Genomic DNA, 17621 nt, shown 5'->3' with positions numbered 1-17621 from the left:
GTCGAAAGTGCTGTAATTCAACTCGTTGGGCAGGAGTTGCCGGCTGAAGAACGCGAGCGGCTGCCAGGCCCCGTTTACCCATTGCTCATGAACCGCGCCCACGGCGTAGTCGGAGGCGTCCGTGGTGAGGGCGATGGGAGCATGGAGTTCCGGGTGGGCCAGCAGCGTGGCGTTGGCGAGGGCCCGTTTCGCGCCTGTGAAAGCAGCGTCCATGTCCGTGGACCAGACGACGTCGCGCTTCGCAGGCTGGCCGCGGAGGGCGGTGTACAAGGGCCGCATGAGTTGCGCAGCTCGGGCACGAAGCGGTGGTAAAAGTTCACCATCCCGAGGAACTCCTGCAGCGCCTTGACGGAGCGGGGGCGCGGGAAAGCGGCGATGGCCTCGACTTTGGCCGGTAGCGGTATGGCACCGTTCCGGGTGATGTGGTGGCCCAAAAAGTCGATCGTCGCCGCACCAAAGTGACATTTGGCCGGGTTGACGATCAAGCCGTGCTCGCTGAGGCGGCCGAACAGCGTCCGGAGGTGGAGGAGGTGCTCGGCTTTGGACGTGCTGGCGACGAGGATGTAGTCCAGGTAGGTAAAGAGGAACGGCAAGTCGCGCAGCACGCCATCCATCAGGCGCTGGAACGCCTGTGCCGCGTTTTTGAGGCCGAAGGGCATCCGGAGGAATTCGAAGAGGCCGAAAGGTGTAATAACGGCCGTCTTCGGGATGTCGGCCGGGCGGACGGGCACCTGGTGGTACCCCCAAATCAGGTCCACTTTTGAAAAAATGGTCCGCCCCGCCAACCGGGCGGAAAAATCCTGGATGTGCGGGACGGGGTACCTGTCGGGGGTAGTGGCGTCGTTGAGGTGGCGGTAGTCACCGCATGGCCGCCATCGCCCCCCGGCTTCGGGACGATGTGCAGCGGCGAGGCCCAGGCGCTGTCGGAGCGCCGCACGATGCCGAGGCGCTCCAGCGCGGCAAACTCGGCCTTGGCGACGGCGAGTTTGGCTGGGTCGAGACGGCGAGCTCGGGCGTTCACCGGCGGGCCCGTAGTGGGAATGTGATGCTCGATGCCGTGACGCACCGCGACGGCCGAAAACGTCGGTCGCGTGAGGGCCGGGAACTCAGCGAGTAGACGCGCGAAGTCGTCTGCCAACGGGAGGACGCAGGAAAGCTCGGTGGGCGAGGAACGGCTCAAGGCGCATGCCAGCGAGCTGAAAGTTTCGGCGTTGACGAGACGCCGACGTTTAACGTCGACCAGCAGCCCATGGGCGCAAAGGAAATCGGGCCCGAGCAAAGCCATGGGGACGTCCGCCGTCACGAACTCCCAGTGAAAGAGTTGGCTGCCGAAGCGGAGGGCGACGGTGCGTGGGCCGAAGGTGTGGATGGCGGAGCCGTTGGCCGCGATTAAGGAGGGGCCGCAAATGGCGGCCCGCCTGTCCTCCGCCGAAGCGGGAATGACGCTCAGCTGAGCGCCGGTGTCGCAGAGAAAACGCCGCCCCGACGCTTGGTCCGCGATGAATAGCAGGTTTCCGGAACGGCCGGTGCTCATGGCTGGTAGTGAGCGCCGGCCCGACCGTTTCCCGACTTGCCGAACGTGCACGGGGGTCGACATGATCGGGCCTGCCGCCGGAACCCGGCGTGGAAATAACACCAGGCCGGGTCTGGCGGGGGCTCCGGTCGACGCGTCGGGACCGGGCGACGCGGCGTCGCCGCTGCCAGTCGCGCTGGCCCGGCGGCCTCCGGGAAGGAAGCTGCGTTGCGGGCGTCGGGCGGGTGGGTGGGAAACTGCGCCGCGGGTGCCGACTGGGCGGCGGGCGGGCTCCCGGCAGCCACCCCGACGAGCTGGCTCGCCGCTCCGACGAGCTGGCTTGCCGAATCGATCTTGTCGGCCTCCCTGGCGAGGTCGCGGGGGTTCGTGATGGTCGTGCTTGCCAGGGCGACCCGGACCTGGGCCGGGAGCTGGCGGAGAAAAAGCTCTTGGAAAAGGAAATCCGAGGGATGCTCGCCGAGCAACACGAGTATGTAGTCCATACGTTCGGACGGGCGCGTATCGCCGAGCTCAGGAAGGTCGAGCAGGCGTCGTGCGCGTTCAGCCGGGGAGAGGGCGAAAGCGCCCAGAAGAAGTGCCTTGATGGCGTCGTACTTGCCGTCAGCGGGCGGGCTCTGGAGGAGGCTCAGGCAGCGGGCGGCGGTCACGGAGCCGAGCGCGGCGACCACGTAATGGTATTTCGTGGTGTCCTCCGTAATGCCACGCAGGGCGAACTGGGAGTCCGCCTGAGCGAACCAGATGGCGGCATGTGCTTCCCAGAAAGTGGGCAGTTTGAGGGACACTGCCGTGTCCATCGCGTGTCGTAAACTCGGGGTCACCAGTGAAGGAGCAGCGCTCCTGCTTGAGACGGACGAAGTGACGGACAAGACACAAATTCGTCCGAGAAGATGTTTATTGAATAATCATCTCGGGAACACTGAAAACCCGTTTATCAGGTTCGCATATATATATTGTTGCGAATATGGAATTTGGCCTCCATATCCGCTTGTAAATACTCCCCTATTTCCCCAATACTCCCCAACTATCCCCAATCCCCCATTCCCTAGTCCCATTGCCTGTAAATAACACTCTGTAGAACCGACCTTCCCCTTTTTCCCCCATTAAATGTCGTGCCCAGGTCCACCGCATCTCACGTAGACAACTTTCGGACATCTTGCTAGTTATTCTTAGTCTATGTCAGTTAAGGACTCGTTTCCATTAATTCTGACTCTTCGTTGCACCAGAATGTGATTATATGGCACCAGTAGTGAGTTTAGGACCTTCCCATACCTCCTCCCATCTTCCCCATGAAACTACAACAACTACAACAACAACTACAACAACGGCGCGGCGCGGGGCAGTGTGCGTCCTCACACCGGCTCGGTTTGCCGCCATTGACCATGCGCTCCGACGGGGTTACTACGAAGGGGCTCCCTGTCAGCCCCTCGTCAAGGGCGGAGCAGGTAACCCCCCCCGCACGCACCCAATGAGAAGCAACGGGCCGATTCCATCTGGGGCGGAGCTAACGAGCCGAGGGCGTGTCACTCCCCGCCGGATACGCAGCGACTTACCGGATGTGACGAGAGATGCGCCCCCAGCTTGAGAAGACAATCACCACATCCGAGCGCTGCGACCTCCCCGCATCTCTAGACCGGACCGGGTCGATCCTGCCCTGAGCCCAGGTGCACCTGGAGCCATCGATTCTGCCTTTCCTTGCCATCAATCCCCGTGTGAGTCAGTTTTGTCCTGTTTATCTGTCGTCTGTCAGGGAATAAGATAAGTGTGTCTAAGTGCCTGTCTTTCTATGCTGTCCCTCTCATTCCTGTAATCTAACCTTCCGCCCTAATATAACCTCCTCCGGAGGTCTTGAGAACTGAACCCTTGGTGTCGTGTCATTTTAGTCCCAGCCGTTGTGTCCTTTTCCTTCATTGATTCAGCGTAGCGCGACTCGGCAACGTTCGAGTATAATCGGGTAAACGTGCAGGCGCGGTCATACCAAACCGCTCGGTGAACCAACATCCACCACCGCGTCTGTAACAATTGGTGTCGAGGAGTGGAATTCGGACCCGGGACTAAATTTATTAGGCCCAAATTTTGGAACACCAATTGTACCACTAGGGTAACAATTGGTGTTGGAGAGGTAGAATTCGACCCGGAGCGCGTTTCCCGCTCGAAATTATAACGGCGAAATTTGAATTTGTTTTACGAAAATAAAAACCCGAATTTTGAAAGTCGCGCTATGGCGGATCAAGACAGCTGGGGTCCGGTAGGGGAGAGTGAGGCAGGGTCGGTCCAGGACCAAATTGAGGGACAGGAGGAGAGCGAAGCAGCGAGGGTAGCAGACGCACAAAATAGCGTCGTTGTGCCCGACATTGTGGGAGCGCAAAATGGCGCCTCGCTGGTCACCGCGCCCGCGACCGTGGCAGCGCCCCTGGTGGATTAGAAAGCCTTTTTTTTATACAAATGAAGGCCCTTATGGCCCAGAATAGCGAGGAAATGAGGGAGGAAATGAGGGCTCAGAGTGAGCGAATGGGAAACCAAATGGGGATAATGGGAAACCAAATGGGGGTAATGAGGGACGAAGCGAGGGGTACCGGTGAGGGGTTAGACAATAATTTTAAGGAGTTAGACAAGAAATTTGGGAAGTTAGACAATAATTTTGAGGGGTTAGACAATAATTTTAAGGAGTTAGACAAGAAATTTGGGAAGTTAGACAATAATTTTGAGTGGTTAGACAACGGGATAAAAGAGGTGAGAAATGGGTTAACGGGGGTAGAAAATAGAATGGCTGCCCAGGAGAATCAAATGGAAGGGATGCAAAAGGGGTTAGAGGGGTTAGAAAACAGGATGGAAGGCAAATTGAGGGACATGAGGGACCAAGCGGAAAGGGAAGTTAACCAAATGGGGCAGCAGATAGAGGGGGTCAGAATGGGGGTAGAAACCAAACTGGATGCTCACAGGGAGGAAATGGAGCAGATGAGGGTGGCATCTGGGCAGGAGATGCAAGTGATGGGAGAGGAGATCAGAAGAGGAGTGAGTGAGGAGGTCGGAGGAGTGCGCGAGGAGGTGAGGCACTGTAAGGAGCACATAGAAAAAAATAAAGTGGAGTTAGAGGAAGAACTTAAAGGGGCGCACGAAGAGATGAAGGAGGTGAAGCAGAAATTAGAAGAAGTGGAAGAAAGAAGGGATGAGCGAAATTAAGAAGCGACGGAGAGAGGATAAGAAAGAGATAAAGGAGGAAGTAAAAGAATTGGTCCAAAGTCTGTGTTCGGATCGTGATGATGTGCTCATTAACCGGATGAGGGATTCGCAGGTGATGGAGGAGAAGCGAAGAGGAAGAGGACCCGGTGTAAGTGGTGACCAATATGGTCGTGCGTATGATGCGCCAGGGGATTTAATAAGCTTGGGGGTCGAGATAGACCCGGGTGTTCGTGAGAGGCCGTTGGTGAAGTGTGCGACAGGTCTGGTGTGCGAAAAAGGAGGTGTGCGAGAAAGTCAGACTCTGGGGTGTGTGAGGAAAAAGTGCGTGCCAAGGAGTGAGGGTGCTGGCGAGAGTGAGTCGGTCGTAGCACGTGTGCGAGGGAGCACATGGAAGCGTGGTGTGGTGAGTGTTACAGAGGGTGTGACGGGAGAGTGTGCGCGAGAAAGGTGTGTGATGGACAGGTGCATGAGGAAAGAGTGCGCTGTCAGAAGTAAGGAAGAGTGTCCACCTGTGGTGAGTGTTACAGAGGGTGTAACGGGAGAGTGTGCGCGAGAAAGGTGTGTGACGGACAGGTGCATGAGGAAAGAGTGCGCTGTCAAGAGTAAGGGTGAGTGCGCGGTCAAGAATGGAGGTGAGAGTAGTGAGAGTGACAAGGAGAGTGAGTTGGTTGTGACAGGTGAGCGAGGATGTACACCTGGGATGGAAGGATGCACACCTGGAATGGTAGAGCGTGAGTGGGAATGCACGCTGGAGTTGGTGGTGAGGCACGTGGTTGGGTGTGCGAATGAGGGCACACCTGTGATTGTCACAGAGGAGGTGACCGAGGAGGGGGCGCGAAGCGGTGTATTGGTGAGGTGTGCGAGCAACGAATGTGTGCCAAAGTGTTCGGTGGTCAGGTGTGTGACCAAGGCTGTGAGTGGAATGGGTGTACCTGGGTGTGTAAGGAAAGGTACGAGGAGCATGGGCACGGCTGGATGTGTGAGCAAGGAACGGGCTGCGGGGTGTAAGCGTCCAGGTGAAGCATCGACGTTAGACGGGGTAGAGTTTAGAACGACTTATAGCCGAATCGGGCCCTCGGTGCGTGCTGGGCCTCGCTTTGAACGGCCGCGTCCGTGCTCCACTAGGCGGAGCGGGCAGCCCGATAGAAAGGGTCGTCATGGCGACCACTTTTTGTTGAGGCAGTCCGGCAGGTCGAGATCGGGACATTGGATGGCTCCACGCCGAGATGGTGCGTGGGATCTCGGCCCGGGTAAGCCCCCGTCCCTGCACCGAGTGCCGGACGCATCCAGCCGCTGGCACAGAACAACCCGCATTCATGGCTTGGCTTTACGAAGCCTGGCTTTGGACAGGAATTGGCGCACCGAGAGGCAGTAGTAAGTAGACTGGGTGATGAGGTTAGTGTTTTGGACCCAAAATTAGAGAAAAACAAAATTTGATGATTGGCAAAGGATTGGCAGTAATGATTGGCAGATGATGGGCAGTGATTGGCAAATTTTTAATTTGTTGAAATTTGATGTGCAAAATTGGTAGTGAGCGATGGGCCCGGTGGGTAAGGCTGGCATCCCTGCCGCCCTGCCCATGGGTGGGGCAAATGCGCTATAGTTTATGGGGTGTATGGCAGTGAAAACTAGCCCGGGTGGGTTAGGTTATATTGATAGGGCCCTAGAAGATGACATTAGGTAACGCTAAGGTTAGTTAGTGACTGATACCTGTAGTGGGGACGCAGGTAGATTAGTGTGGATGATAATGACGTGGGAGCGCAATAGTTTAAAGGGACGACTGGGAAGCGCAAGTTTCAGAGGGGAGTAGTTAGATGAGATGATGCTGGGTGAGAATTGAACAGGTGTGATTGCACAGGTGTGCAACTGGACAGGTGTGTGGAGCAGTGTATGAGTAGTGAGTGTGTGGATCAGCGCGAATGCGCTTGGGGAGAGAAGGGTGCAGGTGGCACCAGGTGTGAGAGCACAGGTGTGCAGGTACAGGTGTGTGGAGAGAGTTGGAGTAAGTGGTACGGAGTGGTGTGCATGGTGCGAAGGTGTGGATGGGGGAAGAGTGGACCCCTTTCACGAGTACCCGGGGCGGGTAGTGTAAGTGTTAGGTAGAGGGTATAGGTAAATTGTGGTTGGATATTGGCATTTGTGGTGCGATTGCAGAATGGTATTGTGGATGGGTGCATTAGTGTTGTGGAAATGGCTGGGCGTGTAGCCTGTTAGTGTGTGTAGTTGGTTGGGCACTCCACCACTGTGAGGATGTCGGCCAGGTGAGGCCGCAGGTGGGCTCTGGGAGCCGGTAGTTGTGAGTGGGTGCCTGAGGATCCCGGGTGTGGATCGGGCAGCCCAGTGCCAGAGAGGGCACCGAGTGGGGAGAGCGCCAGAGGGCCTTCCCCAAGTAGTTAGGTTAGGGTAAGGAGCAGGTAAGCTCGGAGGCAACTGCAGTGGTGGAGGTGTGCAGGTGGGTAGACCCGCTGGGAGAGGTACACGCCACAGCCCAGAAATTGTGCGAGGGCACCGGGAGATGAATCGGGGGAGTGAGACCCCAAATTGAAAAGCACCACAGTTTGGCCAATGGGAATTGGTTTTTAGAACCCATAGTGTAAGAGGGCCAATGGTTTGGCCGGAGAAAGACCCCGGGTAGTGTAAAGTTGTTAAAGTCATTTAGGAAATAGTTAGGATTGATGAACCTGTCGCACCATACGCAGCCACTTACCTGTGGTGATGATGATGATGACTCCACACCTGTGTTTTCTTTGTTCTGTTGCAGGAAGTAAGGACTGCTGTTGGATTGGTGAGACGCATCACGACGTGGATGAGACATTGGGGTGATTCCATCTCTCCCTCCCTAGGAGGGACTGATGATGAATTGGTAATGGCAAATTATGATGTTGAGTTGGAGATGGCAAATTTTGATGAAAGTTGAAAATGGCAAATTTGATTGGTTAGGAGGGAGAGAAGACGAATTTGGTTTATGGGAGGAACGGGGAAGACAGTAGGGATGTTTGTTGATTTGTAAAGTAGATGTTTATGGGTAGTGTTGTGTTTTGTGGATACAGTAAGGGGTAAGGGAGGGGCCATGTAGGTTACCTGGTGGGGGGGGGCGTACGGTAGGAACGTACCTGTCTCACCTGGTTCCCATGTGCCCCCAGTGTGCATTACCTTGCATTGCGTGCACTTTTGCGCCCTTACCACCTTACTCACTTGTCTGCTTCTTTTGTCTCCCACCTCCGAGGATCTGGCTTTGGGGCCGAGAGAGAGGAGAGAGAGGTGCTGGCTTCGCAGTTGTGGGCCTGCACTTTCGCTGCTTGCTGCCGGGATCGATACACCATATGGACCGCAATGTTTGTGGCCACCCACCATGGACCGCAGTTCTTATGCGGCCAAGCACCACCCATGGATGGACCTATGGGTCAACGTGGCACCTATGCCATATAAGGTGAACCACTAACAGTTGGCCCCCTGATGGCCACAATAGAGAAATGGACGCGGTTGGCGCCTTTCTTTATTTTTTGGAAAGAGGCAAGAACACCAAGTGCACCACACGAAGGCAAGACCAGCGGCAGAACATCGGCCGGCTGCGACACCACCGGTGATTTATAAACACTTTATTGGTGCACCGGATGGTGCTCACTGTGTGATGGGGTGGTGCTTTTGATGCTTGGAAGGGGTGCTCTGCACATTATTAAAGGCCGTAGGCCACAGAGCACTCGTGGGTTGGTGTATCGATGCTGGCATGCGTGCTCTCTCTATGCAGAACATCTGCATGTGTTCCTCCAAAAACAGGTCCTGGATCGTAGTGTAAATAGCAGCGTAGTCTTGTAAATAATGCTCCCTACCGGCTGTATGTTTAGTTTGCGAATTCTTTCCGCGATTCGGTTATCCTGTGGGTGTGTTTCTGAGAGGAGAAGGGTGCAACGTCGCAGGGGGACATATTTACTCATTTGTGAATATCTGTAAAACTGTCGCACTCAGGGTAGAGTTAATCGTAGAGGGAACTACATCTGAGTGCCACACTAAAATAGGTAAAAATTTATCGGGTCGGGACGCCCCGAGGGTAGAGAAGGGTGCAATGTTGCGAATATGGAATTTGGCCTCCATATCCGCTTGTAAATACTCCCCTATTTCCCCAATACTCCCCAACTATCCCCAATCCCCCATTCCCTAGTCCCATTGCCTGTAAATAACACTCTGTAGAACCGACCTTCCCCTTTTTCCCCCATTAAATGTCGTGCCCAGGTCCACCGCATCTCACGTAGACAACTTTCGGACATCTTGCTAGTTATTCTTAGTCTATGTCAGTTAAGGACTCGTTTCCATTAATTCTGACTCTTCGTTGCACCAGAATGTGATTATATGGCACCAGTAGTGAGTTTAGGACCTTCCCATACCTCCTCCCATCTTCCCCATGAAACTACAACAACTACAACAACAACTACAACAACTACAACAACGGCGCGGCGCGGGGGAGTGTGCGTCCTCACACCGGCTCGGTTAGCCGCCATTGACCATGCGCTCCGACGGGGTTACCACGAAGGGGCTCCCTGTCAGCCCCTCGTCAAGGGCGGAGCAGGTATCCCCCCCCGCACGCACCCAATGAGAAGCAACGGGCCGATTCCATCTGGGGCGGAGCTAACGAGCCGAGGGCGTGTCACTCCCCGCCGGATACGCAGCGACTTACCGGATGTGACGAGAGATGCGCCCCCAGCTTGAGAAGACAATCACCACATCCGAGCGCTGCGACCTCCCCGCATCTCTAGACCGGACCGGGTCGATCCTGCCCTGAGCCCAGGTGCACCTGGAGCCATCGATTCTGCCTTTCCTTGCCATCAATCCCCGTGTGAGTCAGTTTTGTCCTGTTTATCTGTCGTCTGTCAGGGAATAAGATAAGTGTGTCTAAGTGCCTGTCTTTCTATGCTGTCCCTCTCATTCCTGTAATCTAACCTTCCGCCCTAATATAACCTCCTCCGGAGGTCTTGAGAACTGAACCCTTGGTGTCGTGTCATTTTAGTCCCAGCCGTTGTGTCCTTTTCCTTCATTGATTCAGCGTAGCGCGACTCGGCAACGTTCGAGTATAATCGGGTAAACGTGCAGGCGCGGTCATACCAAACCGCTCGGTGAACCAACATCCACCACCGCGTCTGTAACAATATATATCCAAACCAAAAAGCATACATCAGAACCAAAGCCACGCCTCTCAGGCGAGGCACGCTTTGGTGGTCATGTGACCGACAGGTGCAAAGGATTATAACCTCGGCGCCGCGGTTTGGCCGCCGGTTACGTCACCGGCTTGGGCCAGGAGATTCTGTTGCTGGTCTCGAGCTTTGGGGGACCCATGGGTCGCTACAAGAGTACACATATGTAGAATATTTTGTTTTATAATCTGACCAAAGATGACCAACTGACGACCTTCAACTCTGCACCGCAAAATTCCTAAAACCACAGGGTTTCATGTGTTTTTGTCTTGTTTCTCTTGTGTTACATGAATTGTATTCAGTTTAGTTTGCGTGTTTGTTTATGTATGTTTATGTATATATATATATATATATATATATATATATATATATATATATATATATATATATATATATATATATATATATACATACAGTCACGTGAAAAAGTAAGTACACCCCATGTAAAGTTTTGACTTTTTCAACATATTTCAACATACAGCTATTTGATCTTCATTTCAACAATATTGATAGATAAAGGTGATTTAATATAACAAATATCATGAAACATTTACATTTTGTAGTCCATTGTATAATTTAAATAAACATAAATGCAAATTTTGCATGTGGAAAAAGTAAGTACACCCTTGGCTCTAATAGGTGGTATTGCCCCCTTTGGCAGAAACAACCTCAAGTAAGCGTTTCTTATAACTGTCTACCAGTCTCTGACATCGACTGGGAGAAATTTTTGACCACTCCTCCATGCAGAATTCTTTCAGCTGTGCGATTTGAGGGGTTTCTTGCATGCACAGCTCGTTTCAATTCCCCCCACAACCCCTCGATGGGATTTCGATCCTGGCTTTGACTTGGCCATTCCAGAACCCTCCATTTCTTTCGTTTCAGCCATTCCTTGGTGGATTTACTGGTATGTTTCGGGTCATTGTCAAAATGCAAGGTCCACCTTCGGTTGAGCTTCAACTTTCCAACAGATGGCCTGACATTATCCTCAAGCACCCTCTGGTACAATGAAGAATTCATAGTAGATTCTCTGATGGTGAGCTGCCCAGGCCCTGATGCAGCAAAGCTGCCCCAAACCATAATATTTCCACCACCATGCTTTACAGTTGGTATCAGGTTCTTGTGGTCAAATGCTGTCTTTGGTTTTTGCCAAACATGTCTTCTGGTACTGTGGCCAAATAGCTCTACCTTTGACTCATCTGTCCAGAGCACATTGTTCCAGAAGTGCTGGTCTTTGCCTAGGTGTTCATTGGCAAACTTTAGTCTTGCCCTGATGTTCTTTCTGGACCGCAAAGGTTTCCTCCTGGCACACCTCCCATGTAAATCAAATTTGTGCAGCCTCTTTCTAATGGTAGACTCGTGCACTTTGACATCAACAGTGGCAAGAGCTACCTGTAGGTCCCGTGATGACAGTCTGGGGTTCTTAGAGACTCTTTCAGCATCTTGAGGTCTGCTCTCGGGCTGAACTTGCTGGGGCGGCCTGGCCTGAACAAGTTGGCAGTTGTTTGGAATCTTCTCCACTTGTAGATGATCTTCCGGACAGTCGAATGATTGATTTCATATTGTTTGGAGATCTTTTTAAATCCCTTCCCAGACTCGTAGGCATCAATAACCTTCTTTCTGAAGGCCTCAGAGAGCTCTTTTGATCTAGGCATTGTGACGCCGCACACTTTAACAACAGAGCAAACCAAACTAAATGTCTGAGGTTTAAATAAGACGGGTTCCTCCAAGATCCTCTCTAATGATGTTCTAATCATTTGCACCTGAGCTGGTGCACCTGATTCTAATTTTGGGTATTTGAAGTAGTGATAAATGTCGGGGTGTACTTACTTTTTCCACATGCGAAATTTGCATTTATGTTTATTTAAATTATACAATGGACTACAAAATGTAAATGTTTCATGATATTTGTTATATTATATCACCTTTATCTATCAATATTGTTGAAATGAAGATCAAATAGCTGTATGTTGAAATATGTTGAAAAAGTCAAAACTTTACATGGGGTGTACTTACTTTTTCACGTGACTGTATATGTATATATATATATATGCAGGGTGAATCAAAAGTAGCGCCCGTGCCCGAATTCTGGGCCCGATTTCTGGGCCTGCGCCCGAATAATTTTCCAAAGAATAAATGGTTAGATAAACGGTCATTCATTTATTTCTACCTTCTTGTACACTGTAACACAAATGGCAAACAATCAACTGACAGAAATATGTTTATATATATATACACACACACACACACACACACACAGACGGAAGCCAAACAGTTCAATCTTGGTTTCATCAGACCACAGAATCTTGTTTCTCACAGTCTGAGAGTCCTTTAGGTGCTTTTTTGCGGGCTTCATGTGTCTTTCATTGAGGAGAGGCTTCCGTCTGACCACTCTGCCATGAAGCCCAGATCGGTGGTGTTGCAGTAATGGTTGTCCTTCTGGAAGTTTCTCCCATCTCCACACAGGATCTCTGGAGCTCAGCCAGAGTGACCATCGGGTTCTTGGTCACCTCTCTTACCAAGGCCCTTCTCTCCCGATTGCTCAGTTTGGCCGGCGGCCAGCTCTAGGAAGAGTCCTGGTTGTTCCAATCTTCTTCCATTTAAGAATTATGGAGGCCACTGTGCTGTTGGGAACCTTCAATGCAGCAGAGATTTTTTTTTGAAGGCTTCCCCAAATCTGTGCCTCGACACAGTCCTGTCTCTGAGCTCTGCAGACAGTTCCTTCGACCTCATGGCTTGGTTTTTGCTCTGATATGCATTGTCAGCTGTGAGACCTTATATAGACAGGTGTGTGCCTTTCCAAATCATGTCCAATCAATTGAATTTACCACAGGTGGACTCCAATCAAGGTGTTAAAACATCTCATAGATGATCAAGAGAAATGGGAGGCACCTGAGCTAAATTTCAAGTGTCATAGCAAAGGGTATGAATACTTATGTCGATGTGATATTTCAGTTTTTTTCTTTTTAATAAATTTGCAAAACTTTCTAAAATCCTGTTTTCTCTTTGTCATTATTGGGTATTGAGTATAGATTGATGAGGGAAAAAATGAATTTAAATGATTTCAGCATAAGGCTGCAACATAACAAAATGTGAAAAAAGTGAAGGGTTCTGAATTCTTTCTGAATGCACTGTATTCATCACCTCATTGAAATAGTGGAATAATTAACTCTTTATGCCATTAGTGAGTTCACGGAAAGTGTGATTGAAAGAGTAAGTGGATGTCTGACAGGTCATGGTTTATTACGGTCGTTCGTTTGCCTATCCATGTAATTTTTTAGCAAGTGATTATGAGGAGCCCAATTGTGTTATTAAATTATCGTAAATTAATTATTTTCTTTGTGAAGCATCTCAAATACGCATTGAAGTTACAATTGTGGCCCGAGTCAGTGCAGCTGTCCAACCAATCGTTGGGAAGGATTATTACAGACAGACATACGGACTGTGTTGACTAAAAGAGACGAGGACTATGTGTTGACTTGGCACGACGTGTTCATCCAAATCGTTAATACCGCTGCCTTCAGCCTTAGATTTTAAAAGGAAAGTAAGGGAACCTGAGTATGAAAGCTCGTCTTATACTTTCCTTCCTTTTTTGTTCCTTCAGCCAGATTTTAACCCATTGCCTCTGGGATCCCAGCTCTTTCCTTGCCATTAGGTACCATGCACACATAAATCTGTGTGTCTACTTTTGCACGTTTAGTAACATCTTTTCTGGATTATGATTTGTCATTATCATAAAATGTCCTCATTGGTTTAAAGTTGGTTTGTAGCTCATAGCCATCTCATGTCGTCTCCTGTTTCCGCACATCTTCTTCTCACCCACCACCAACCCCCGTCCCCCACACCCCATGTTTGTCTGCCAAGTTCCCGCTTGTTCACTTCTCCACTTTTGTGTCGAATCATCTATCATGTTATTTAACTGTGACTTATGTTTGTTGAAAGGAAAACTCCTCGTTGTATGAACTTCGGTTATGCACATGTTAAATATTACAGATTGAATAATAACTACCCTCGTTTTTTTTTGTTTTTTTTTTGTTTTTTTTTGTATATAAGATCGAGGCTCGTGAAAGAGCGAACATTAATCACACAAAAAAAATAAATCAAACGGACACATAAAACATATAATAAGGGGAGCGATAGACAAGATGGGGAGAGATGGGGAAGCACCCAAACGCAACATTTGAGAGCAAGGACATCGGGAGATTTGGGGGGAGGAGGCGTGGGAATGGATGTGGGGGTGGGGGGGGGGGGGGGGTAGAAGTATATAACACAAGGACACTGCAAGGGCTTCCAGGAAAGAAGTTGGTATTTCAAAAAAGTGGATCTGGGGTGAATTAGCGGGGCTAGAAAAGATCAAGGTTTTGGATGGGGGTAGATAAGAGATGGTGGTGAACAACTGTTTAAAAGACCTGGAGGGAGGAGTGGGAGTGAAGAGAGTGAGGGAGTTTGTTCCAGAGGCGAGAGAAAAGAGGAATGATGGAGTGAAGGTGAGCAGAGAGTCTTGATTTTGGCAGTTTAACCATGAGAGGGTTGCTGGCAGATCTTGTGCGACCTGTAGGAATATTTTGGGGACAGAATCCAGAGAGAGCTGGGGTAGCAAGGCCAGAGAGGAGTCCATAGAAGACAGAAAGACCACCAACCTGCCTGCGGTGAGTAAGTGAAAGGCCCTCGGAGTTAGCTTCTTCGCGGGAGATTCCAATGATTCTGAAAGCTTTGGTTTCAACAGCGTGAAGCCGAGCTCAGTGTGAGGCAGGAGCACCAGCCCATAGGGGAGAACAGTATTCCATTGAGCTGTGGATGAAAGCCTTGTATGTGGTGAGGAGCTCAGGTGTGCCAAGGAAGGACTTGGCACGACGGAGGATGCCCAGTCGGCGACTGGATTTGGAGGCCAGATTGGAAATGTGGTTTTCCCAGGAAAGATCATGGCAGATAGTGAGACCCAAAAGCTTGAGTGACAGAACTTCTTGGAGAGGATAATTCAGAAAGTGGATGGGAGGGTTGTCCAGTCGGTCTTTTCGGAGAGACATCGTAAGAGTGTGAGATTTGTCAGGATTGAAAGACATGTTCCACTTGTTTGACCAGTCTGTGATTTTGTCCAGTTCTGCAGAGAGTGAGGAGGCTGCAGACTGCCGATCTGAGGGGTGAGGAATGGAGCATCAGAGAGTGGAGTCATCAGCAAAGAGATAGAGAGGATTTTCAATAGAGTCAGAGAGATCATTGATGAAGACCATAAAAAGCACAGGGCCCAGCACACTGCCTTGGGGAACTCCAGCCTGAACAGGAAGGGGGAGATGAGAGAAACCCATTCAGGGCCACACCTTGACTACGACTAGAGAGGAAGTCCGCAAGCCATGCATGGAGATTTCCATGGATACCATAGGCGTAGAGTTTGGTGAGCAGAGCGGGGTGACAGACCACATCGAAGGCACATGATATGTCAAGGGAGACAGCTCTAATTTCCTGTTTGGCATTGAGGACCTCCATCCATTGTTGAGACAGCAGAAGCAGCATGCCCAGAGTAGAGTGACCTGGTCTGAAACCAAATTGATGATCAGAGATCAAGCCATTGGCGAAGAGGAAAGATTTGATATCCAAAGCAATGATGGATTCCATGACTTTGCTGATAATAATTGGGAGAAGGCTGATTGGTCTGTCGTTGCAAGGATCTGTTTTTGCACATTTTTTATGTAAAGCGGTGATGTTAGCTGATTTCCAAGCTGATGGCAGATGACCTTGAGCAAAAGAGAGGGTGAAGAGAACAGAGAGAGGGAGTGAAAGAGCGGCAGAGCAGGATTTTAAGACCCGTGGGCTGATGCAGTCTGTTCTAGTTGTAGAATCAGAGTCGAGGATTGACAGAAACTTCTCCACCTTGTCAGGAGAGAAGGACACGGAGTCCAAGAGCAGCTGGGTATGACTGGGTACGGTGGGTACAGAGAGGGATGGGTTTGGGACACAATATTTTGAGGCAAACACAGAGTTGTGGCCTCCAGCTTTTTCGCGTGCGGAGTCAGCTGTGTGGCCGTTTGAGGTAAGGGCCGATGGAGGGGGAACAAACACCAGAAACAGGAATAGTTTAACTATGATGTGCTTGTTTTTCTATTTCTTTTTTGTTGTTCTTGTAATTTCCTTCATTTATTACTTGGCACAGGAATATCCAGATATGGGATGGTCCAGTCAAACTGCCCACCTACCAGACTCAGAGTGACGTGCTAACCACTATGCCAAGTCTGGTGGATAAAGTACAAGGAAAAGCTTTGTACTACCTTTTGTTTTACAGTGATATCGTGAAGGAACTTTTTGTGGTTTTTGTGGAATGTCCCATTCAGAAAGACAATTCTCGACATCGGTTTACCTTCAAATTAATTGACTTGACATTAGAATGCAACGGACAACCCCATATAGTATTGGGGATTTGAATTGGGGGTTCCCCGAATAATGGGCCAAATGGTTCAAGTGGGAACATGAACAGGCTTTCACCGGTTATAGGTCAAAAAGGCTCGTGTGTGTGTGTGTGTGAGTAAAATATTGCTAGGCTGCAACGATTACTCCTCGATTGCTGCAGCATAACCACTTGCCTTTGCAGCTCCTGACAATAACGACTTCGTCTCTAACCATCGCAGAGAACATGGCCGACCTGATCGATGGCTATTGCCGTCTTGCACACGATACCACCACCTCCTCTATCGTTCGTCCACAGAAAGGTACGGTGATAGTGCATTGCATCAGAGTGTGTGCCGTTGGTTGTCATCTCCATAAGTGGGTTTCAGAAAGTGGAACGTAGCCCTTCCAGCTCTCAAAATATCGTGTGTGTGTGTGTGTGTGTGTGTGTGTGTGTGTGTGTGTGTGTGTGTGTGTGTGTGTGTGTGTGTGTGTGTGTGTGTGTGTGTGTGTGTGTGTGTGTGTGTGTGTGTGTGTGTGTGTGTGTGTGTGTGTGTGTGTGTGTGTGTGTCTGTGTCTGTACCGGTGTATAATTTCAAATGATGGGAACTCAAAAAATTACTTTCCTATTGAGCTCTTTTATTTATTTATTTTTTATTCTGTGTCTGTTACAAGTTTGCTTTTTTTTTTGAGTCATTTGTATGCTTGATGTCGTTTTGTTGTTTACATTTTGTATACATTTTAAATATAGATATTGTAATGCTTTGCCCAAAATTGTTTTATATACCTGGTTGGGTGGTTTCATTGTTTTGTTTTTGTTTTTGTTATTTTCATACGGCATAGTTGTCTTGTGTCTAAGCAATTGTGAATGAACACCTACCTCTCCTATGGAAGTTTCACTTTTGGGTTTGGCAGTAGGGTTCCTATAACTTGTTATATATGCAAATGTGGTGGAATTTCTCTACTCTCGCCATTCCTCCCTATCTTCTCTTTACATCTCTGCCCCTCCCTTCCTTTAGTCCTATATTTTCCCAAACATATTTCTCCTCTCTCCACACTCCCCTTACGCTTCCCTACTCCCTTTCTTTCTCCCATCACCTTTCTTCTTTTCCTTTTCTCATTTAATTATTTTTTTAATTTACCTCAATTTATCCCACTCTCCTGCCTTCCCCAAACTCTACTCACTGTGCATATTTAATTTTAAAAATGACCCTATAAAGGAATTTGAGTGTTCCCGCAGTTTTTGCAGCAGAATCTCTCTCTTGTATCAACAGACTGAAATGACTGTTAACCAGTAAACATGTCCACAGAAAAACCAAATTTGGAAATTGTTCAAGTTATCCCTT

At 49.9% G+C, this 17621-nt stretch overlaps 1 protein-coding gene across 7 annotated transcripts in view; it reads left to right on the top strand.

The window, feature by feature from the left end:
- Positions 1-17621, top strand: part of PTK2 (protein tyrosine kinase 2) — a 160748-nt gene that overhangs the window by 82065 nt on the left and 61062 nt on the right. For all 7 annotated transcript variants that reach the window (XM_068108145.2, XM_068108148.2, XM_068108142.2 and 4 more), the window contains exon 11: positions 16481-16598. In XM_068108145.2, coding sequence (XP_067964246.1) covers positions 16481-16598 — 118 coding nt within the window. The remainder of the gene's footprint in view (positions 1-16480; positions 16599-17621) is intronic.

This window comes from Myxine glutinosa, unplaced genomic scaffold (assembly GCF_964187855.1).
Source record: "Myxine glutinosa unplaced genomic scaffold, kmMyxGlut1.1 SCAFFOLD_338, whole genome shotgun sequence".
Taxonomy (NCBI): Eukaryota; Metazoa; Chordata; class Myxini; order Myxiniformes; family Myxinidae; genus Myxine; species Myxine glutinosa.
The sequence above is the reverse complement of the archived record's forward strand: the minus strand, read 5'-3'. Positions and strand labels throughout refer to the sequence as shown.